We start from the raw sequence: 24,141 nt of genomic DNA, 5'->3' as shown, positions 1-24,141 counted from the left end.
AATAGGAAAAGCTACTAATCCAATGGGTTCCTGCAGCTTCGCTGCTAGGACCCCCAATAATTTAAATTAATTTAAAAACAAGCAACAGTCCAGATAAATTCAAAGATGTCGTGCAGATTTCATGCATAGACACATGAGAACAGAAATGTTTTTAACCTGGATTTAAAAATGTCTCCATTTGGTGAAAGTTTAATCTCCACTGGCAGTTTGTTCCACTTGTTTGCAGCATAACAGCTAAATGCTGCTTCTCCATGTTTAGTCTGGACTCTGGACTGGACCAGCTGACCTGAGTCCTTGGATCTAAGAGCTCTGCTGGCTTTATATTCTCTGAACATATCACAGATGTATTTTGGGTCTAAACCGTTCTGGGATTTGTAAACCATCAGCAAGCTTTTAAAATCTATTCTGTGACTGACTGGAAGCCAGAGTAAAGATTTTAAAGCTGCTGTGATGTGTTCAGATCTCTTAGTCCGGGTTAAAACTCCAGCAGCAGCGTTCTGGATGAGCTGCAGATGTTTAATGCTCTTTTTGGGAAGTCCAGTTAAAAGAGCATTACAGTAATGGAGTCTACTGGAGATGAATGCATGGATGAGTTTCGCCTGGTCTGTTTGGGAGAGGAAACCTTTAATTCTGTTGAATCAGTGATCATTCTGACAAACCGCTACTATGATCCATCGTTTTTCTCTGTCAGAAACCAGACCGCTTCAAATTGGCCCCAGAGATGGAGATCTACGTGTCCGACTTCCTGCAGGGCTGTCAGGACTCAGACAAGCAGCTGGCAGTCATGGTGGGCTTCTCCTCACTGACCAACCATGGCTACCCCGTGGTGCCGTCGGTGTGGAGGGTGGTGCAGCACCTGCAGCCTGCAGCCCTGCAGAGCTACGTGGAATGGCTGAAGAGCATGTTCCTGCAGCCTCAGATGGACAAGCTGCTGGACTTCAGCACTCGCAAGCAGAAGGACATTAAGCAGGAGGGGCGAGAGCAGTGAGTGTTTCCACCCGTTTGTGCAGCTGCATGTAAATCTGATTGAGAGTCTCAGCCCTGCTCCTGTCAGGTGTAGTGATGCCGAACAGGCAGACACGGGTATGGAAACAGGATGGATATAATTGCTGATATTCCTTCTTCAGGAAGGAGAATTTGGTATTCCGCCTGAGGAAATGGATTGTTCCCCGACTCTCCTCAATTATTGACAACTATCAGTTGAAGAAGCCGGAGAAACTCGTCATGGATGCGGCCAGGTGAGGGCAGTCTCCTGTTGAGCAGCACGCAGGCTGAAGTGTTTGATGAGGAGAACAGCCATGAGCCAACATTGTGTTGTTTCTTTTCCAGGTTTATCTTTTTCCACGCTTTCTTCAGCACCAAGAAGGCATCTTCTGATATTGCAGAGACAAATGCGAAGCTTTCTGTTCCACTGGATGATAACACCAGAGGAGTGCTCATCAACTCTTTCTTTGGGTGAGATTGAATCTACTCTTTTGTTCCCCTCTAATAAAAGCCAGTGTGTTATATTCCTCTCAGTCTTTATTAGAAACTGAACATGTTATTAGAGAATGCCTTGGTGGATAACATAAGTAAGAGAGAAATAAAGACTGCTCTTTCTCCTGAGCTACAGCCTGTGTCACCCTGTGTGTCACATTTTATATCTTATGTTGATGTCAGACATTTATATTTGCCAATTAACATCAAAAATTCATCTCAAGGCAAGTTATATGAAGAAACCAACAATTCATCAATTGTGGAATTAATCAAATCTCAATCTCTTTCTTTGAATGGGCGCATTATGATGCCTCCTAAGATATTAACACAAAAATAAATTGTTTTCATGGCTTTGCTAAAGAGAGTTCAGTTAGAGTTCAGACTGCAGAAAGCTCAGGAGTGAGAAATTCATGTTTTGGAGTGGCCATGTTTGTCCTGTCATTGAACCATCTGAGAAGCTGTGGTATGATCAGAGCAGAGCTGTTTAGTTCTAACATTCCAGATCTATTGAAAGCGTGTACAGCAAACATCTGTTGGAGGTTCTGAGTAGATAAAGAAGCTCCTTTACTGTCCAGGGTGTATTGTCAGTGATTACTCGATGTGTACAAGAAAGAGGTAAAAAATGCAACTGTGTTTGCTCCTAATTTAGTCAGATTACTTTTATTTTATTTTATGTGTTTTGGATGAAGATCAGAATAGTTTTTATGTATAATGAGTGCTATAATACTGGTTATTCCAAAGACTTCACAAGCATACAGTGCAATTAATCAAACCAGCCTGAGAGACCACACAAACTGGGTAAACAGACTTTAGTTTCCTTCAGCAGCATCAAAAAGGTTGGGAAGGAAAAGCGGTAATGACTGTTCAGAATTGAAACTTGTGAATTACAAATCAGTCGTCTTTGCAGCCAGAGCAGAACCTGTGTTCTCAAAAAGACCAAAGGAGCCACTCGGGTGTTTTTTCTTACCTCTGCTGTGTCCTGTCTGACCACCATCCAGGCTTCTCATGTCCATGCACAACATGCCGCTCGGGGACGACGGCGCGGCTGTCAATAAGAAGCGGGTGCTGGGTGTGACAGCCGACGGCACCATGTGGATCTACCACCTGGTCCAGTACGCACATGTCCTGCTGAACCAGCCGAAATACGCCCAGAGCAGCCGGCCCTTCAGCCCTGAGCAGCGCCAGGCCTGGGACAGGTAGGATCAAGCTCAGCTTCTATCATTGTTCACCTCATTTGTGTCATCTGTAATCTTTACATTTCTCCCAAGAGAGAAGGTAGATGTATTTGAGACAGATTTTTTGAATGTTCTGCTACACCAGCTTTTTCTATGCAGAACTTATGTAAAAGTGAGAAACTTTTCTCCATTGTTTCCTTCCAGTATGCTGGAGTCGGTGGCAAACCTAAAGAAGGCGGCAAATAAAAGCGTGACAGTCGAGAGCGGCGCGTTCCAGCAGCTCTTCCTGCTGGTCGGCATGCATTTCTTCAAGGTACAACGTACTACCTCACTGTTGGTAGAGACTGACAGTAGCCTTAATATTCTTAACAAATGTTATAGTATAATGACAGAAAAAAATAACCAAAAAGTAAGCAAATATTTGTCCGATTGTTTTGTCTTCTGAAGGCCCCTGAGGAGCTGCTGGACATCATGAAAGACCTGCAGAGCTGTGTGGACAAAGCTCAGCAAAAGAAGGCCAAGAAGAAGAAGAAGAAACAAGGTGAGGGGTGATGCATCATGATAATGACAGCAGTCATGCTGTTTTTCCAAAATTTTAATTTTACATATATTCCTTGATTGAAAAGCCCTTAAGGTTAGCCCTGCATGTTTTCGATGTTTCCCTCCTCCAGCACACCTGATTCAAATGAACGGCTCCTGATCCGGCCACTGCAGAGCTTGATGACGAGTTGGTCATTTGAATCAGTGCTGGAGGAGGGAAACATTGAAAAAATGCAGGGCAGTGGGTCCCCAGGACCGGAATTGAGAAACACTTGGTTAGAGGCTAAAAACCTTTTTTTCCGCAAGCCACGTTTATAAATGAGATCTTGGCTTGCACAGCTGCTTTGCTCTGCTTTTTTGGTTACCATCATCCTGCTCCCAGCCTCTGATCTCTGTGGTTATTCCACAAAGAGTTGGTGCTGTTCAGAAACCAGCCCGTTCTGTGGTTGTTAAAAATGCCAAGAATTGCTTTCAGATGAGGATCTGCCTGTGAAATTGCCTCAGATTGTCTCTTCTTTGCCTGGAAAAACCTGGAGTTTGCCTGGAGTTGCTTACATGGATGAGTTGCCCCATCTATAACAGAAGATTAAAGTTCCTGTCAAACAGCAGAAGAAGAGCTAGTTTCATGTGCAAAATCCACATTTCCTGTTTTAATCAGAAGCCTTTCCAAAAAGCCCAGGGTGTTCTGATTGGTCAACTTTTTATGGTCTGATCAGGCCCCACCCACAAGTTCTGATTATTCTGAGACATGAATGTCTTGTGTGTTCTCTGACGCAGCCACAGATCAGGAGGAGGAGCCGGAGTGGGTGGAGGTGATGGTGGACATCTTGTTGTCGCTGCTGTCCCAGCAGAGCCGACATATCAGACAGGTCTGCAAGATGGTCTTCTCCTCCATCTGCCCCCATGTTACTGCAGCAGCCCTCACCGCCATCTTGGACGTAAGCAACACAAAATCTTTGTCTAAATTTCCTTTTAGAAATGTAGAGTTGCACGTTCTGGCCTGTGAAGTTATTTTGTGTGCATGTTGTACGTTAAGAAAAACAAAAAAAAATATGTCGATGTTTAGGCACCAAATTCTTAAAGGCCAACTTTCACTAAAAACCGGTTTTGCTAAAAAAAACCAGCAAATAACTAGCTTAACCTTTCCTTGGCTAACCTAATACTAAAATGGTAACGCTGCACACGGAGACTTCATAGCCACCATGGCAAATTACATAGACCGCGGAACGTGTTTGAACAAGGGGGAGCCACAATCGCAAGAGGGGGTCACCAAAATTTTAGGTGGGACATGATGCATAGCCGAGGCTATGCACAGTATACACTGACACGCACGTAATGCCATCAGTCATGTCAGCCAGCACAGAACAGCGCAGAATAAAATGCACAAGAAAGGTACATCGGTGGTCGGTGGCAACGCAACTGAAGCTGCTTGCTTTTACCAGTACTAAAGCACTATGAGAAACACTGAACCCAGAGAAGTGCACGTTCTGTGCTGCTTGGTCAGGGGAATGTATGGGAATATGCTTGATGTTTTTTTTATATATATATATATATATATATATATATATATATGAGAGAGAGAGAGATCCCAACTTGGGATTTTGGAGGAACTGTTGTCATAATTCCTCATTTTTTTATTTTATTTTTTTGTTACAAGACATTCCTTGGCACACATGTCTTTGTGTTCATTAGCTTTCTTGTTGTAAGTGCATCATGAAGGTCATCTTCTTCTTTTTATTATTATTCCTATGCTCCCCCTGGCTATCTTCTTTATGGCGTTATGCTCACATTTGTAAACTGTTATTTTGTTGAATTACTAATAAAGTTTAAAAAAAAACAAACAAAAAAACTTGCATGCGTAATTCGTAACTCGTAATTCTTGATGTCAAAACTTTTGGACTCATTTATGCATGCATTTCTAGTTTATGTACACGAACATCAAAACATATGCATGCATTTCTAGTTTATGCACACATTTCTAGTTTATGCACACGAACATCAAAACATATGCATGCATTTCTAGTTTATGCACACATTTCTAGTTTATGCACACGAACATCAAAACATATGCATGCATTTCTAGTTTATGCACACGAACATTTTTGACAGCTATTTTACTCCATACTACTGTTGCTTGGTTGGTCCACAGTTGAAGGTTGGGGCACAGCTGTCCCATCAGATGATGCTGTGCTTTTTACTTCTTTTGCTTTGAAATATTCAAAAATGGGTTTGTGCCTTTTCATTTTGGTTGTATATTCCACGCCACGAACAATCTGCAGTCTACCACAATCACTACTTCTGCCGCACGATTTTCAGTGCTGCGCTGTATAGGCCTACATTTTGCAACATTGACGTGTGACGTGAAAAATATTGGAAAAAGGAAAGGAAAACGCTTGATTAAATTATTAACGCATGGGTTGTGTTTAAGTTTGATCTTCGGCAGGTTTTGAGTTGGAAAAAAAACTTGCAGGCTCTCGGATACACACAGAGCGGGGAGGAGAAGGGTTCATTCATTCATTCATTCATGGGAGGGAGCCAATCAGAGACGCCTCATTATCGCGTCACGGATATGCATGAGAAGGACCGGAAAACCCTGTCGTATCTCATCAAGCCATTCTTCCTGCCCACAAAAACAGCTTGAAACAAAGCAACCATAACGTTTTTTTAAACAGAACCAACACCTAATGCATTCAATAACAATGGTGAACACAGCAGTATTAATGAAATGACGATGGAAGTTGGCCTTTAAAACAGAGCTTCTGCCCATATAAGCTGATAGACCTTTTATTTCTATCACAGTGCACTGCCAGTCATCTGGGTCATATATTGACTGTACAAGCCTCTTAAATGATTGTAATGTTGGCGTTTTGGACCATGTGTAGGTCTTGGACCCAGATGAGGACGACGAGGAGGACAGTGCAGTGGTTGTCACTGATGACACAAACAACTCGCAGAAGAAACAGAAGGAGGACGATGATGAGGAACAAGATGAAGAAATGGAGGTCAGTCCTTTTCCATCTGTCACCACCCTACCTTCCTCTCTGTTTTCTGCTTTACACAAAACCTTTTATGCTCATTTTCTAAAACATTTGGCTGGCAGGATGACGAGTCGGACGGATCGGATGAAGACTCTGATGAGGAAGAGGAAGCAATGGAGGAGGATGAGGATGAAGAAGACGACGAAGAAGAAGAAGAAGAAGAAGAAGAAGGAGGAGGAGGAGGGCTGGGAGCAGAAGAAGTGGACCAAAATTTCCGCTTGAAGCTGATGAAGGTCCTCCAGCAGCAGAATGCTCTGGTGGGTTTTCTGGCTTTAAAGGGACAGTTCGCCTCTTTTGACATGAAGCTGTATGACATCCCATATCAGCAACATCATTTATGAACATTTTCTTACCCCCTGCTGCGTCCTGTGAGCCGAGTTCCAGCCGAGTTTTGGCGTTGATGAAGGTAGTCCGGCTAGTTTGCTGGGGTCCCGAAAATAAAGCGTCTTGCTTCTCAAAACAATATGCGTTCAAAAGAGTAATACATTTGCGTCACAAAATCGTTCATCCAGAAAAAGTCAGACCTCACAATCGCTTGGCGCTATTTTCTCTCCCTTCGTATCACTGCATTCAGCCGCCTGCCGACAGCCACGCCTGTTACGGTGTTTGCTGCTTGGAAGCAGCGGACTGCTCGCTCTGCACTTCGGTCTGCACAGTTTACACAGCACGCAGTGATACGAAGGGAGAGAAAATAGCGCCAAGCGATTGTGAGGTCTGACTTTTTCTGGATGAACGATTTTGTGAAGCAAATGTATTACTCTGTTGAACGCATATTGTTTTGAGAAGCAAGACGCTTTATTTTTTAAACCCCAGCCAACTAGCCGGACTACCTTCATCAACACCAAAACGAGGCTGGAACTCTGCTCACAGGACGCAGCAGGGGGTAAGAAGATGTTCATAAATGATATTGCTGATATGGGATGTTACACAGCTTCATGTCAAAAGAGGCGAACTGTCCCTTTAAGCTCCCCCTTGTTAGATTTGATCATTTTAAATGGAAACACAGTTTAAAGACCTGCTGCAGATCTCAGATCACTAAATGTGGTTAATGTGTAGAGTTAAAGTCTTATGTGATTTTAAAGGCATATAGGGATTCAAGGCTATCAAGAAATAATGTTCAAGATGAGCTTAACAGCACAACATCAGCATGCCCCCCATTCAGAAGACATGAAGTGTTACGTCATCAAGGTAACAAGTCCCTTTGTTGTGCTTCATATTCAGGCCACTGAGGAGGACGGCAGCAGTGATGAAGATCTGGATGATGACGCTATGATGCAGCTGGATAAGGGTCTGGCAGCACTGTTCTCAGAGCAGAAGAAAAAGGCCCAGGCCAAGAAAGACGAGAAGACAAAACTACAGAGAGAGAGGGCGCTTGTCCGAGACTTTAAGATCAAGGTACCTTAACCTCCGTCTCGTACAGGTAACAATTTTGAAATTGTTTGTGCTGTCCAGGATGTTTTCGGCCTCACAGCACAGAGAGGATGGGAAGGAGGATGCTGCTGAGCAGTTGTAAACCTGTGTTCTCCCTCTGCTCGGCTGTTGTAGGTGTTGGACCTGGTTGAAGTGTTTGTGGCCCGGCAGGCTGGCAGCCCCCTTGTGCTCGGTTTAGTGGAGCCTCTGCTCACCATCATCGACAGAGGAATGAGCCCCGGCAGTGGCCAGCAGGAGCAGGACTTCCTCCGCCGGGCAGCAGATATCTTCAGGTAAAAATGCTGTGGCTCAACATTTAAAACATTTTGTCACCAAACACTTGGTTCAACACACATCACCTGCCTGATTAATTAATTAATTTTTTTATTTTTTTTACACATACATCAAATTTTCAATTTAGAAGCCGGGGTTCGGGCTGCATGTTGGTGTGTTAATCCAGCTGAATTTCCAATAAAGCTGCTCTCATTCCCATATTCTTCTGTTTCATCAGGCGGCTAACGCGTCAGAAACTGGGACTGAAAATCAGCCCATTAAGACTTTATGTCAACTCATGGCCACTTTAAGGCTAGGCGTCTGCTAGCGCGAGCGATTTTGATGACGTCACGATTTCGTGCCAGTTATATACGGTGGTGCAAGTCGATGCGGTAGTAGTTGCAGTTTTCTCCGTCACAGAGGTGTCGCTGCTACGTGAAGGTTACCGCTACTCTACAACCACGAAAGTGGAGAAGAAAACAATGAAGAGCAGGAACACTGTCATCAATGATACTGCTGCAGTATCTGGGAGATGAAATGCTTCGTGTGTTTCTGTGTTTCACCAAGTTCGTGAGCCAAGACAATTCAGTTAATAGAGGTGAAGGTCTGACGCCCCTGGCATCACCACTTCCAGTCTCTGCCCTCTTCTTTGCCTTCACGTATCTGTCCCGTAGCTTCTTCCACACATTCTTACAGAACTCTCCCTCTTTCACTGCAGTTTCGTACAGCTGCTGTACAAACGCACCTCCTGACTGAGCCTGGTCTCACATTGGTCCATCCGGTTTGTCATTCTTGGCGCAGCCTAGTTACAAAAATCGACCGGTGCACGACAACGCGCTGCGCCGTCTTTTCAAGGCAAGTGCCATGCCTGATACGTCATTTTGACGTCACGGGTCGGCTGCGCCGTGACAGACGCGTCAACTGTAAATCCAGCTTAAAGCTTCTCCAGCCCTGCTATAATAAAGTCCTGATGTCGTCTGGGTTCTCCAGCCTCAGCCAGTATAGTTCCACCTGAAAATGCAGCAGTATTTTCACATGTGGTGTTTTTTGTACCTTAATCCTTACATATAAATCACACCACATTTCCCCCTTGTCAGTGACTCCAAGCTTTTCATTCACTCTTCCAGTGTGCTGCTTTGGAACGGCTGCTATGACTTTTTCCCTCTGTGGTTGCAGTGTTTCCCGCAGTGCATTATAGTCAAGGCGGCCGCCTTAGCAAACTCGCACTGCCGCCTTGCCAACGTTCCCAAAAAAAAAAAAAAAATAAAAAAAATTTTTATTTTTTTTTTTTAAACCGAAGTAATAATGCTTTGCCAGGCTCAGACATTAAGGTGCTGTTTACACATACCCGGGTATTTTGAGAAACGCATATTTTCTAACCTTCGTTTGCAAAAAAAACTAGGTGCACACAGCCCCGTTTTAAAAAAAAAACACGTCTACATTGATCCACATAAATACGCTATCAAGAGCTGTTAAATTACGCCAAGCCTGACCGTGGCAGTGTTAGAACAATGAGAATTCCACACAAGCCAATCAGAAGCCTAATAGAGAACCGCTGACAGGAAGAACTTCCGGATCCTTTTCAAGAAGAAAATATGGCGCCAGGCTCATGTGTGTGGACTGATAGCGAGACTGAGCTACTTTTAAACGTTGCGCTGGACTATAAAACTGCTAAAACCGTGAAAAATGTCTTTGTTGTTCAATACATTGTATGACTGTAATTTTCAAAATCACACAAGCGAGCATAGCTCTCAACAACAGAAATGCTGCTAGTACCTCCATGCTTGCCAGATAAACAATGGACGGAGAGAATGGCATTATCACGCTAGCATCCTGCCAACATGGCGGATAGGGGCGGGGCTCTGTACTATGACGACAACTCCTCATTCCATTCCCAAAACTCCGTTTTTGTCTCTTTCATCCAGTTTACACACAAATGCTAAACGGAGTTTTAAAAAAATCTCCACTTTTGCCGGAGGAAAAAACTCTGTTTGTGTATAAACGAAAGGCACAAACGAAGGGAAAGGTCTTCGTTTATCAAAATACCCAGGTATGTGTATACAGCACCTAAAGCTGCCGTCGGCAGGTTTTCAAAATTGCGAGTCTAAAGTCGGAAAATTCGAACTGATACAACTTTCAGGTCCCTCCCCCAACCTCTAACAAGCTCCGAATCGCCCCCCAAACCCCTCCCCCTCTGTGGACGAGGTTGTGCACGTGAGTTCACACCAGTGTGAGCGCACACAAGCTGGGGCAGATTCACGCTCAGCAGCGTGTGCACAAGCTGTGATTGACAGGTAGGATTCCTCCACCCTAACTTGATTGGTTAAAAACAGCCGGGAGCGCTCGGTTTTTGCAAGCATGATTACAGGCTTCAGAGGGAGCTACAGAATTCGTTATTTTTTCTAAACAGCCTATTTAATACTCTACTTCCAGAATCCCATGACAGTTCAAGCTAATATGACTAAAAAAAAGTTGCCGACCGCAGCTTGAAAAGACAGCATTGATAACATTGAATTGCGACACCTACTGGTTGTTAATGTAAATAGTTAATAATGTAAATAAAAAAGTGTTACAGCTCTTAAACAGCTTTGTTATTGCTCTAACAGCCCCCGTCCCATTCCAAGTACCCCCCCCCCCCCCCCCCCGGCCGACGACTCACCACCTTGACTAAGCAATTTCCTGCGGGAAACACTGGTGGTTGGACACCTCAGTCAGCTTTAACATGTAATTTCCCTTCCAAGTAGTAGTGTTTTTTCATGAAATTTTACCAGCTCAAAATCTTTTATCAGCCCAAGCTGATGTCTTGTGGTGTGATGTTCTTTGTCTCTCAGGAATCAGCTGTGTCGATCCAAGGTTTACTGCAGGACCGCTGGTGACAGACAGGGGGAGCTGCATGACCTGCTGAACAAACTGATGACTAAAACTCAGAAGCTGTCCGACTCCTCAGTGTGTCTCTACTACTTCAGGTACAGCCTCAGTGTTTGATGATAGAGCTGAAGAGAAAATGATGCTGAACAGACTAAAGACTCCCTGCTGAGAAAGCAGGGCGCTGATGCAGACAGAAAGTAGAAATTCTACTCGAATGTGTGAATTCATTGTGTGTTGCTGATGTTGGACTTTCCTTTAGTGCATCTCTGTATGTGGTGAAAGTGCTGCGAGGTGCTCTTCCTGCTGAGACCAAAGAGGCGCAGACAGCTGACGGAGCCGCAGCAAACGACGTATGTTTACTCAGTCTGAATTCATTCGCTGCTTGATATCATTTGTCTTAACCACCTCGCTGTGGGGGCTACTGTGTTTAGATTGTTGGACAGCAAGAGTCAGGAGAGCGCAAAGAGGAAATCAGTCACAAAGTAGACTTAACAAGATGTGTACGAGTTCTTTTTTCACCTTTTTCACCCAAAACAAGTCACACCGGTCAGGTCAGGCTTTTCCTTTGCTGTTAGGTCACAAGGTTGCTAAGTACCAGAGATGGGGACTCGAGTCGCACTTAAGTCGCACAAACGAAGACTTGACTTGGACTCGAGGTTTGGGACTCGTAAACAATCTTCATTTCATGAAATTATTGTTTCTGATCTTTATTTCATTAATTCCGATGTATAACAAGGCTGATGGCAGGCTTGAGCGCAACATAGCCTCGCGCATGCGTGCAGCCACTGATATCAAAACTACTGTAACCATGGCAACGTCACGCTCATCTGGAACTGTGCCATATGTTGTCACGTTTGATTATAAAGAATACTTCGTCGCTATCCGTCAATCCGACTCCGTAGTCACACAGAGGCTTTAAACCTTTCGAAGCTCTCCGTCGGGATGTCGGATACGCAAGGCAGTTCACCTCCCGATCAGTAGGCGTCGCTACGTTAAATGACCCAATCTCGCGACGTCTATCGTTAAAGTGGTTGATTGATTGTTCACCTTCCGGCTCCGTTCCACTCCTCACAGTGAACGATGGCGGCCGAGAGAGAAAGACTGTTGTTGGGGTTGGAGCTTATTGATATTGAAATTCAAATCATTTTGACCAAATGTTGACCGGCACACAGTAAACTCTTTCAAAAATGGCGGTGTTGTTGTTCTGAGAGGAAGGAGCTAAACCGGAAAAGTGATTCCGGAAATGATGTTGTTAGCCGACCAATCGCAACCCTTGGGGTTTCTGCGAGTCTCGAGTTCCTCGACGGATAGATAGGAATTTTGACCGACGCATGCAAGCGACGGAGAGCGTCTCCGGGAGGGTCTCCGACAACGGAGAGGGCTCTCTGTGGCCTTCCCGGACGACCATAAATCAGCCTTAAAGTGTTCACGCAGACAGCAAACAAGCGAACGGCCACATTGCAAAGTGTGTGGTATCAGGATAAATGATGCCGGCTCAACTACGTCCAACTTCATCAGGCACCTGAAAACGCACAGGGACAGGTCAGTCTCTTTGTAATGTTCAAAGGGAAACTCGGCGCTTATCGGCAGGTACCGCTAACAGTGTTGTAAACTATATGCAGATTATAGCTTCATGTTTCACTACACAGCATTGCTGATTTATCTGCAGCAGCCTGTGAAATTTGGGAAGGACTTTGGTTAACTAGCCTAGGTTAACAGTTACCAAATTAATTGCTAAGCCATGTCTACGTGGATGTAGCTTAATGTTAATCTAATTGCTGTTTTAAAATGGCCTACTTTTACAGTTTATGGGACACCTGCTAAAATTCCAGGTTAACACTGTCAAAAAAGCTGAAAAATGCACTGAAATCGCGCTGAAAAAATGTCCTGCATGAGAAGTACAGACTACACAGCCAGTTATTAATATGTCTGTTAATGTACCCTGTGGTGCAGAGCAAGCACACATATTTCCAAATACATTTAAATACTAAAAACAAGCTTTCATGGCATTTCATCACATTGGATTCAAAAAGCCCTCTTAGGTTACCATGCTCTGATCAATTTTGATCCTGCACTGTATAATGATATTACATATACTGATAATACAGTACATGCTTTCATGCCATAACATACAGCAATGCAGTCTTATCTCGACCAAATGGCATGTGTCTAATGATAGAACCTTCATTTCAGTCATTTGAGACTTGAGACTTTCTTGGACTTGGGAAAAATGATTTATGAACATGTCTGCCAAGTACACAGATGGTTATTAAATATCAACATGGTAGCATGTTTAACTGTTGTATTTATTCTTTTATTATTCAGTTCTGATATTGTGTCCAGCTTTGCAGCAGACTGATTCCAGGTCTGTCCCTGTGTTTAATTGGGTCAGGAAGAGCCCTGGATAACTTGTCATTTGCCAACAACCATACACATCAGAAAGATGAAATGGCTCCATAGTTTCTGCATCAGTGACTTTTTTGGAGTACATCCAGCCCACAGTATCATGCAGGCCAAACATGAAACTAGCGCAGACAACTGTTAATCCTGGAAATGTGTGGAAAGTTTTCTCAGCTGCAGCCGGGTTCTGCTCAGCTGCAGCCGGGTTCTGCAGCCGGGTTCTGCTCTGCTGCAGCCGGGTTCTGCTCAGCTGCAGCCGGTTTCTGCTCTGCTGCAGCCGGGTTCTGCAGCCGGGTTCTGCTCTGCTGCAGCCGGGTTCTGCTCTGCTGCAGCCAGGTTCTGCTCAGCTGCAGCCGGTTTCTGCTCAGCTGCAGCCGGGTTCTGCAGCCGGGTTCTGCTCTGCTGCAGCCGGGTTCTGCTCAGCTGCAGCCGGGTTCTGCAGCCGGGTTCTGCTCTGCTGCAGCCGGGTTCTGCTCAGCTGCAGCCGGGTTCTGCTCAGCTGCAGCCGGGTTCTGCAGCCGGGTTCTGCTCTGCTGCAGCCGGGTTCTGCTCAGCTGCAGCCGGGTTCTGCAGCCGGGTTCTGCTCTGCTGCAGCCGGGTTCTGCTCAGCTGCAGCCGGGTTCTGCTCTGCTGCAGCCGGATTCTGCAGCCGGGTTCTGCTCTGCTGCAGCCGGGTTCTGCTCTGCTGCAGCCGGGTTCTGCAGCCCGGTTCTGCTCAGCTGCAGCCGGGTTCTGCTCTGCTGCAGCCGGGTTCTGCAGCCGGGTTCTGCAGCCGGGTTCTGCTCAGCTGCAGCCGGGTTCTGCAGCCGGGTTCTGCTCTGCTGCAGCCGGGTTCTGCAGCCGGGTTCTGCTCTGCTGCAGCCGGGTTCTGCAGCCGGGTTCTGCTCAGCTGCAGCCGGGTTCTGCTCTGCTGCAGCCGGGTTCTGCAGCCGGGTTCTGCTCTGCTGCAGCCGGGTTCTGCTCAGCTGCAGCCGGGTTCTGCAGCCGGGTTCTGCAGCCGGGTTCTGCTCAGCTGCAGCCGGGTTCTGCTCAGCTGCAGCCGGGTTCTGCAGCCGGGTTCTGCTCTGCTGCAGCCGGGTTCTGCTCAGCTGCAGCCGGGTTCTGCAGCCGGGTTCTGCAGCCGGGTTCTGCTCTGCTGCAGCCGGGTTCTGCTCTGCTGCAGCCGGGTTCTGCAGCCGGGTTCTGCAGCCGGGTTCTGCTCAGCTGCAGCCGGGTTCTGCTCAGCTGCAGCCGGGTTCTGCTCAGCTGCAGCCGGGTTCTGCAGCCGGGTTCTGCTCTGCTGCAGCCGGGTTCTGCTCAGCTGCAGCCGGGTTCTGCAGCCGGGTTCTGCTCTGCTGCAGCCGGGTTCTGCTCAGCTGCAGCCGGGTTCTGCTCAGCTGCAGCCGGGTTCTGCTCTGCTGCAGCCGGATTCTGCAGCCGGGTTCTGCTCTGCTGCAGCCGGGTTCTGCAGCCGGGTTCTGCAGCCGGGTTCTGCTCAGCTGCAGCCGGGTTCTGCAGCCGGGTTCTGCTCTGCTGCAGCCGGGTTCTGCAGCCGGGTTCTGCTCAGCTGCAGCCGGGTTCTGCTCTGCTGCAGCCGGGTTCTGCAGCCGGGTTCTGCTCTGCTGCAGCCGGGTTCTGCTCTGCTGCAGCCGGGTTCTGCTCAGCTGCAGCCGGGTTCTGCAGCCGGGTTCTGCAGCCGGGTTCTGCTCAGCTGCAGCCGGGTTCTGCTCTGCTGCAGCCGGGTTCTGCTCAGCTGCAGCCGGGTTCTGCAGCCGGGTTCTGCAGCCGGGTTCTGCTCAGCTGCAGCCGGGTTCTGCAGCCGGGTTCTGCTCTGCTGCAGCCGGGTTCTGCTCAGCTGCAGCCGGGTTCTGCAGCCGGGTTCTGCTCTGCTGCAGCCGGGTTCTGCTCAGCTGCAGCCGGGTTCTGCTCTGCTGCAGCCGGGTTCTGCTCAGCTGCAGCCGGGTTCTGCAGCCGGGTTCTGCTCAGCTGCAGCCGGGTTCTGCAGCCGGGTTCTGCAGCCGGGTTCTACTCTGCTGCAGCCGGGTTCTGCAGCCGGGTTCTGCTCAGCTGCAGCCGGGTTCTGCTCTGCTGCAGCCGGGTTCTGCAGCCGGGTTCTGCTCAGCTGCAGCCGGGTTCTGCAGCCGGGTTCTGCTCAGCTGCAGCCGGGTTCTGCTCTGCTGCAGCCGGGTTCTGCAGCCGGGTTCTGCTCTGCTGCAGCCGGGTTCTGCTCAGCTGCAGCCGGGTTCTGCTCTGCTGCAGCCGGGTTCTGCAGCCGGGTTCTGCTCTGCTGCAGCCGGGTTCTGCTCAGCTGCAGCCGGGTTCTGCAGCCGGGTTCTGCTCTGCTGCAGCCGGGTTCTGCAGCCGGGTTCTGCTCAGCTGCAGCCGGGTTCTGCTCAGCTGCAGCCGGGTTCTGCAGCCGGGTTCTGCTCTGCTGCAGCCGGGTTCTGCAGCCGGGTTCTGCAGCCGGGTTCTGCTCTGCTGCAGCCGGGTTCTGCAGCCGGGTTCTGCTCTGCTGCAGCCGGGTTCTGCAGCCGGGTTCTGCTCTGCTGCATCCCTGCAGCCAGCCTTTACTCACTTTTTTTTACATATTGCAGCAATTACATACACTGCAGTATTGTAGGTAACATGCTACATTTCAACAGATTTGTACTCATTTCCACAGTTACTTCAGTGCTGCAGGAGGAAGCTGTTGTCAGATGATTTCATTACTTCTTTTTAAAACTTTTTTTTTTCTATTGAATTCATCAAAAAAGACAAAGAAAGCTACGTCTGCGTAGTGCTAAAATATTGGCCTAGTTTCTTTAATTCCTTTTGTTCAGTATCAGTCAAAGCTGACAGATCCTATTTATCCAGGTTTTGAAGTATCTTTCTGAGCCCAATGTAGCAGATCTGCAGGTCTCTACGACTTATATACTGTTAAGGAGAAAAAAAAAACCTGTTGACAACCAGAAAATGGGAAATCTATCTTCAATAATTTGGATTGAGAAGCTCTTTTTTGTGACCATGAACCAGCACGAGCAATTCCAAAACTTTGAACACTTGACATAGCTAAATGGAGTTTAGCTATGACTCTATCATTTACACCTGTGCGTTTCCTAATGTGATGTCTGTCTGAAGTTTAAATTTTTTGTGCAGCTGAAGTTCATGGGGAATGTGGATGTGGATCGGGTATCCAGCATCTTCAGAGACGCTCTGAAGTCCTTCATGAGCAGGAGGAAGAGCCCTCTGACCACGCAGATGTTCACCGACTTGTTCACCAGATTCCCCGTGAGTCCAACCACACGTCTCAAACTGCAGACTGAGGTTCAAGTCCTGCTGAAACAGTAAATAACACTTGTGTGATTTTTGTCCAGGTTTTTTGTGTGAACCTTCTGGATACAGCTGTGCAGCACATAACATCTGGGGTCCGAGAACATCAGCAGGTGAAAACCTTTTTTCTTTTCTTTTACTGCAGCCAATGTGGAAAACATGAGCGGAAAAAAAAGAAAAAAAGGAGGAAATAAAACTTAAATCTGATATTATCTCTTAACTGATTCAAGATGAATACAGCTTACAGGCTCCATAAGGTTGTATTCAATCTGAACGGCACAATTTCTCAGGGGTAGATTCATGAAACCAATTTGGTTACAACGCATTGGTCTCTGCTGGAAGTACATAAGTTCATAAAATTGGATTTTAAAGCTCTTGAGTTATTGTGCCATTTGGCTTTTTACTCTGATAATAATGTTATTTGTTTATTGCATTGTCAACAAATCCCATGAAAGATAAGAAAGTAATTTTTTGGGGGGGGCTCTCTGACTTTCATATCCTTTTAGGGATGCTTATCTCTAAAAAAAAAAGGCTCACAAATGCTTGTTACAAATTTTGATAAATCTCTGTAATTTCCCAAAACAGCTGTGTTCTTTTTTTTTTTTTTTTTCAGTTAGTCACAGTGTCATGAACGTCGTGGTAATATTGAGCTTTTAAACACTTCCTGTTCTTCTTCTTGGAGCTGAATCAGTGTTCAACATACATTTAACCAAAAAAAACCAAACAACCATTTAACTGCGCTTTATTGAACGGGGATTAAAAGCAATACAGAGGCTTGAAAATACGAAGACGGCAGATTAAGTTTTTGGTTGAATGTCCTTTAACCCATTGAGGCCGGGAAAGCATTGCCGCATTTCTACCTTTAAAGCCGGGGGCGCTGTTGCGTTATTCTACCTTTAAGGTCGGGAAAGCGTACACGTCTTTTTTCATGTATACGGTTGTTTTGCACCAATTATTGACCTCTGCGCCAATGAAATGCATTATAATAGACACGTGAGAGTGTCGTCATGTTCCTCGTGTCATTGTTTTGAAGTTAAGTTACATCGAGGGAAAAAAAAAAAAAGTTAAGTTTCATCGAACCAAGCATGGAGGACTTTCAGTGGGAAGACATTTCAGACAGGAGCGATTGTGAGGAGTTTCTTGGCTTTGATGATGCTGAAGAAAGTGCTGACCCAACTGATGGAGATTTATGGCTAGCACATATGTTTGATGATGATTTTGAAGGGTTTGAATGTGAGTGGAAGACTGACAATTACCACCGTAATCGAGGGAGAGAGTTCAACCGCACACCAGGGGGGAAAGTCGGTTTACCTGCAGATGCCACACCGTTGCAGGCATTTAATGATATTTTTACTGAGGAGCTTTGGGCGCATCTCGTTTCCGAGACGAATAGATACAGTGACCAGGTACATCAGACTCCAGCTCGAGCAAAGATGGCAAGGGGGTCCCACGTAACTGTGCCGGAGATGAAAACGTTTATTGGAATGTGTATGGGCTCCTTGTGCTGCCAGTACGAAGAGATTACTGGCGATAAAATAAATAGATAAATAAATAATTTAAATATAAAATTAAATTTTAATTTATTTTATTACAGTACTGTTTTCTAATTGAAAATAGCGCTGTTCCTGCACTTGACTTTTTATTTTATTTTATTACTGTTTTTTTAATTGAAAATAGTGCTGTTCCTGCACTTTACTTTTTACATTTTTTATTTTCGTGAAGGTGTATGTAAATAAACTCCATTTCCAAAGAAAGCCACAGGTGTAAGCTCTCAAATACTTTTTGAATTTTGTTTCTATCTGCTACAGAGGCTGAGAAATCAATCATTTAGTAGGCGTTGACACAATTGCTGAATTTCCAGAAAAACTTCAGGTTTTAGGGTCTTTCTGAAATCGCCCGTAGGTTTTACAGGCATTCTTTTCCAGGCGTTTTAGGCCTAAATGGGTTAACAAACTGCAGAATTTGTAAAAATGAAAGTTGTTGGTTTCCTTACACAGATTTGACTTTTAGATACAGTCCACATGTTTTAGTGGTCAGGGCTTAGGGAGGGTCAGTTTGTATCCTACAAGATCACCAGTCTTCTCCTTGAAAGAGTTAGTCACACAGCTAACATCTGGAACTACAGCTTGCATCCCGCCGCACCCGGTTGCCTTACTTTTGGTTAAAGTGCTGCGTGGAATCTGTTTATGTTGGTCTCTGGTTCCAGTTAAATGAAACTGAAGTCACTGTGTTGAAGCTCTCGTTATTTTGTGTGTGTTTAGGGTCAGGCGTGTGTGTTGGTGTTGCGGGCGATGCAGAGCAGAGAGGTCCAGCAGCTTCTGAGTGGTGCTCAGTGGACGGAGCTCTGTGAGAAGGTTTCAGGGCAGCTGGCAACGGTAAGTGAACAAGGAGTCGAGAGATGCTATTACTTTCACATCTGATTATTCTGAAAAAAGGTGCGCAACTAAACGGCGTGTTAACACAACTGGTGTACAGTCACTCTGGCTGTTTTTAAACGTGTACAGAAGCGCAGGAGACGATTACATGATAGTGAAACTGCGCTGCTTCCATTTAACATTTGGTACAAGTGTAAAGAAAATCTTAAGTCACATACTTTTTTCAGGTTATCCACTTCCACTTCCTCCACTTCCAGCCCCCATACACACTGTACGCTCCAGCTCTCATTTCCCCAGTTTGAATTCTGCAAACCTCTCATGGTGGAACTAATGGAAAGCCATATTTCTCTGTGTGCATGAGGCTGTAGGTTCACTTCAGTGTAAGCAGAGACGTTCACACATGAGCACGCTTTAAGCCTGTTTGCATTTTAATTATATTAATCTAGAAAGTTTATGAGATTACATGGTGCTGTGATAAATGATGATTAGAGCGACCGCTCCACTCGCTGTCCTCTGTGTGTCCTCCAGAGAGCCGAGGGCGAAGACGGGCCTAATTAGATGTTTCTGCACATCCTCTCCGAACAGCTCCTCTTCTTGTCTTTTTCCTCCCCAAACTGAAATGAAAAAGCAACAAAACTAAACTACAGTATAACACAATTCCTGTTTTGTTTTTTTAACTCTTTCTTTATTTTTAATTTCTGTGATTTTTCTCTTGGAAACAGTATTTCAAAATGCCTTCGCTGACAAAAACAGAACAAAGCAGAGCTCAACTGGCCTCGGATTTCTGACATTTTACGTATCAGAGGAACAGCTGACAATATAACGTCACCGTCGTCTTCTTTCAGAGTCTCCAAAGGATCGATCAAGCTGAGAACAAGTTGGTGAAAGAGAAGTTGGTGAAAATCCTGGAGCTCTGTCAGTTCCTGGTCAAACACGTTCGCAAGCAGGTATGTGGGCTCAAAGTGCGGGGATGAAAACGTAAGAGAGAACAGTCCAGGCTCAGTTTCTCCCTCTGCTGCCTGTGCAGAAGCTGTCTGTGGACCTGGAGCGCATCCACAACGTCCTGCAGTCCCTGACCAGCATCGTCACTTTCAAGAAGACCGGCCAACTGGAGGACACCTACTGGGCTGTCATGAAACACTTCGGAGTGATGTGAGTTACTAGCCTGACTACGTCATACTCACGATTCTAGTCAGAATGTGAGTCTGATACCGCTCAATAGAGATTTGAGTATGGGGCGTGTTTCAACCGAACCAGGAGAAAAAATGCCTCTTTGCTCAATTGGATAGACCTACAACCAATCAGAGCAACGTAGTATGTGACGTAGATTAAGCGACACACACTTGTTGTAGGAAGGATGGCAAAAACATCTTTTCTATCGATAAAAGCCTTTATCGCGTTCCTCTGTTCGTCTTTCAAAATGAATGCAATGTGGAGATCCTGTAGAACAGACTCGATGGCAGAATCTACTAGGGCTGGCACGGTATATGTATTCGTACCGAACCGTCACGGTACGGGGGTCACGGTTCGGTACGCGCATTTCCACGCAGAATACACACGGTACGGAAGTTTTCTGAACGCGGAACTGTTATTTTGCAAGAGTTTCCTTCAGGACCCATTTAAACACTGCCACATGCAAGCTCTGATTGGTCCGTAGAGATATACGCTTTCGGACAGAGTAGTTATAAGAACGCAGTTATCAGAACTGTCCTACTCGAATTTCGTTCTGATAACTGTCCTTCCCCAGCGGAGCTGTTTCAGTCTGCATTCGCACATGAGTCGGGACCTGATAGGGACTGATGCGGCGCGCGCAACCGTCTGCTTCAGTGACGTGTTAGCCGTTAGCCGTTTAGCGCCACATTCAAAAACAAAACAAAACCGGTAAAAGTAGAAAAAACACCACCAAGAAGCTAATATGGAGAGCGGGGAGGCCACCGTGTTCATAGTCTGCATGATGGTGATATTAATCATGGACAATCACATCAGGCGTCTAACATGGAGGCTGGAAGAGCTCACAGAGAGTCAGGATCAAGCGCAGGCGATACTTCTTCGTTTCACGAAGGAAGAAAGGAGAGCAGAGCGCTGTAGAGAAAGGAGACCAGTGTAAGTTTAACTTATTAAACACGTGCCGGTTGTGTCTGTGTCTATGAGGAAACATTTCAGCCGTGATAGCATGACAAGAGGCGGAGCTACCGACCACCAAACACCTCCGTCAAGATGCGTTCTATAGAAACATGAAAAGACCCGACCAATTACGTCTCCCAAATGTATTACAACAACCCCTGGATAGAATACATGCAGAGCAAAAAAAATTACCGAAGCAATTGGAATTTACATCTTATCTGCTATGCGCCCATATTCCACTGTAGAAGAGGCAGGATTCAGATATCTATTACATGTGCTCGAACCTCGCTACACGCCTCCTTCGGCACTGTACCGAAAATGTACCGAACCGTAGGGTCCGTACCGAGGTACGTACCGAACCGTGAGTTTTTTGTACCGTTCCACCCCTAGAATCTACACACCCTAGCTCTCCAGCGGCAGCCATGTTTGTTTCAAACGAAGTCAAACCAAGCGCTCTTTAGTGACGTAGTCGATAATGTCCCTGTTGATCATCTGTCCATCATCGTATAAAGCCCGCCCTGGCAATCTGATTGGGTCGACTGTTTCCATGTCGAGCATAGAGATTTCCCAACTGAGCAGAGCCAGACCGAACTTCCCGACCAAAACTTTTATGGGCGGGGCTAAGTTCGGCTGGCACCCAGGCTAGTGAGTTACTGCGGTGTCGACATAAACTTTTCTTTATTAACATGATGTTCTTGAAGAAACCCGACCAGGAATGTATTAGCTGATTAATAGAATAAATCTTCTCTTTTTGCATCACTGATACTAGCCTCAGCCATAAGATGTTTTCTTTTAATCATGTGTGTTTTTAAAGCATTCGCATTGACCTTTTGTGTGTTCATGTTCACATGACCAGGAAGCCCAAAGTTGCTAAGACAAAGCCTGACGAGGAGACCGGCCAAGAGCCAGCAACCAAGAAGAAGAAAGGCTTTCTGCCAGAAACAAAAAAGCGTAAAAAACGCAATATACCTGTTCTGGAGCCAGCGGCAGACCAGTCGAGCTCCGCAAACCAACCGGGGGCAGAGAAAGGACAAGGAAAAAAGAAACAAGACAAGAAGGCTAAACAGAAGAGACCAGCTAACGGCACATCAGCATCACAGCCCAACCCAGCCAAGAAGAGCAAAACACAGTCTGACAGCAAGCCGGCCAAGAAGAAGAAGAAGAAACCCAAGCAGAAGAAGAAGAAGGGAGGAGAAGGGCAAATGTAAAGAGGACTCTGCTATTTAAATGGACACAAAGAAGCTTTTGGAATGTCCTTTTTAAAAAGGCTGTTTTTGTCTGTTAATTTTTCTACCGTCTTGTTTGCCAGTTCAGGCCTGACATTGGCTTCAGTACGAGATACACATACATATTGAAAAGCTTTGTTGTGTGGGAAGTGAATTGAGAGATTATTTTTCTATGTGACTGCTGTTGATTAGAAAAATGTCTTCAACAATAAATGAATTTCTCTGCCTGAAAATCCATCAGCTCTGCCCACACTTCACAAAGTTTCTCTCAGCTTTTCAGTGCAGCATGAATAAAGAACATTCTCACTTAGACCACATGTACAAGTGGTCGGGGCAAATTTGGTCACATTCATAGAGCAGTGTGAATGCTAATGTGTCCTCGGCCTTGTCGAAGTACTCCCAAATCCATATCCCTTTCAGCTGCAGGATTTTTTTCTTTTCTCGCTAGTCCTGTGTCACTTACAATCTAGTTATGAAGATTTATGTAACTGACTAGTTAAAGGGCTAGAAATTCATTGTGTTCACAGACCGGCTTCATAGTATTTAAAACAGTTGAACTCTTGAAATTTAAGTTTTAAGATTCTGATATCAGCAGATTAATTGGTGTCAGGATTGGGTATAAAAGGAGCGTCCACCAAAGTCTTGGTCTTTTCAAGCATGAATGGGTTGTGGTTCAGCACTATGTGCCGAACTCAGAGAATCATCAGGGAGTTATAGATAGAATATTTCTCAATGAAAAACTGCAAAGAACTTACAAACATTAACGAGGCTTAATGTGAAAAGGTTCAGGGAGTCTCGATGAGTAAATGCCAAAGACCAGAAACACCTGTTGAAAAAATCTGTCAGGGTTTTACTCTGAGCTTCATGTCCTGATTCTATTTCTATATGTTTTCCCCCACTGGCATACAGTGATATATACGGTGTAATTGTACTGACGTGCTGCACGGTGGTGTAGTTATCACCGTCACCTCACAGCAAGAGGCTTCCTGGTTTGAATCCCGGCTGGGGCCTTCCTGTGTGGAGTCTGCAGGTTCTCCCTGTGTATGCGTGGGTTCTCTCCGGGTACTCCGGCTTCCTCCCATTACCCGAAAAACGTGCATGTTAGGTTAACTCGTGACACTAAATTGTCCCCAGGAGTGAGTGTGAGTTGTTTGTCTCAATGTGGCACTGTGATGGACTGGCAGCCCCACTTCAGCGTGTACCCTGCCTCTCACCCAGTGACAGCTGGGATAGGCTCCAGCCCCAACTCGCGACCCTGAGTTGGATTAAGCGGGTACAGAAAATGGATGATTAATGGAATTGTGCTGAAATATTAAAAAACTGCTGAAATCTACAAACTCCACTGTGGGCTAAACTTAAAACTCATTGGTACTGGTTACCTGGTTACCTTCCTCAAGGGGGGACCTAAAATTTAGTCATAACATTTTGGGAACCTCATTTAGGTTTCATTATTTTTGTTAGAAGATTGCAAATTAATGCAAAAGGATTCACTCGAGTGTAAAGACTGTGCACCTTTTTTCAATCTGGAGGCGACAGAATGATCTGTTGAACTAATTATCATTTGTTTTTTAGACACATTTCTTGAAACTTCATTTACATTAGGTATGTTTTCAGTTGAACTCCCCGTTATTCTCCATTTCTTCTACTGATGTCACTGTGTGGGCGAGGGGGAGGAACTAAACACAGACTCAAACTCAGGAGGCAGGTGTTACAAGAAAATTACATACACACACACACACAGACACACACACACAAAAAAGGTGCTGCAATGGTAGGAGGTCCAGAAACATAATTCCAAAGAAAAATGTGGTAGGAACAAAACTAACCTTGACATGTCACTAAGACACACAATGGAAGCATAAAAAGGATCGAGCAGAATAAAGGAAAACCTGCTGTATGTACAGTAAACTCAGTGGAATGATGACTAAAGCAATGCAGATGTGGTAAA

At 45.6% G+C, this 24,141-nt stretch overlaps 1 protein-coding gene across 1 annotated transcript in view; it reads left to right on the top strand.

Annotated features, from left to right (window-relative positions):
* mybbp1a (MYB binding protein (P160) 1a) overlaps positions 1-22,426 on the top strand; it is a 72,790-nt gene extending 50,364 nt beyond the window's left edge. Inside the window, exons 9-27 of the mRNA XM_075486972.1 lie at positions 692-984; positions 1,128-1,238; positions 1,330-1,455; positions 2,475-2,672; positions 2,856-2,964; positions 3,099-3,192; positions 3,969-4,129; positions 6,074-6,193; positions 6,292-6,486; positions 7,451-7,624; positions 7,775-7,932; positions 10,744-10,878; positions 11,040-11,130; positions 16,295-16,426; positions 16,513-16,581; positions 18,730-18,843; positions 19,689-19,790; positions 19,871-19,995; positions 21,824-22,426. Coding sequence (XP_075343087.1) covers positions 692-984; positions 1,128-1,238; positions 1,330-1,455; positions 2,475-2,672; positions 2,856-2,964; positions 3,099-3,192; positions 3,969-4,129; positions 6,074-6,193; positions 6,292-6,486; positions 7,451-7,624; positions 7,775-7,932; positions 10,744-10,878; positions 11,040-11,130; positions 16,295-16,426; positions 16,513-16,581; positions 18,730-18,843; positions 19,689-19,790; positions 19,871-19,995; positions 21,824-22,175 — 2,859 coding nt within the window. The 3' untranslated portion in view covers positions 22,176-22,426. The remainder of the gene's footprint in view (positions 1-691; positions 985-1,127; positions 1,239-1,329; positions 1,456-2,474; positions 2,673-2,855; positions 2,965-3,098; positions 3,193-3,968; positions 4,130-6,073; positions 6,194-6,291; positions 6,487-7,450; positions 7,625-7,774; positions 7,933-10,743; positions 10,879-11,039; positions 11,131-16,294; positions 16,427-16,512; positions 16,582-18,729; positions 18,844-19,688; positions 19,791-19,870; positions 19,996-21,823) is intronic.
* The last annotated feature ends 1,715 nt before the right edge of the window (positions 22,427-24,141 follow it).

Source organism: Odontesthes bonariensis, chromosome 16 (genome assembly GCF_027942865.1).
Source record: "Odontesthes bonariensis isolate fOdoBon6 chromosome 16, fOdoBon6.hap1, whole genome shotgun sequence".
Lineage (NCBI taxonomy): Eukaryota > Metazoa > Chordata > Actinopteri > Atheriniformes > Atherinopsidae > Odontesthes > Odontesthes bonariensis.
Note: the sequence above shows the minus strand (reverse complement) of the source record. Positions and strands in the feature narration are given on the sequence as shown.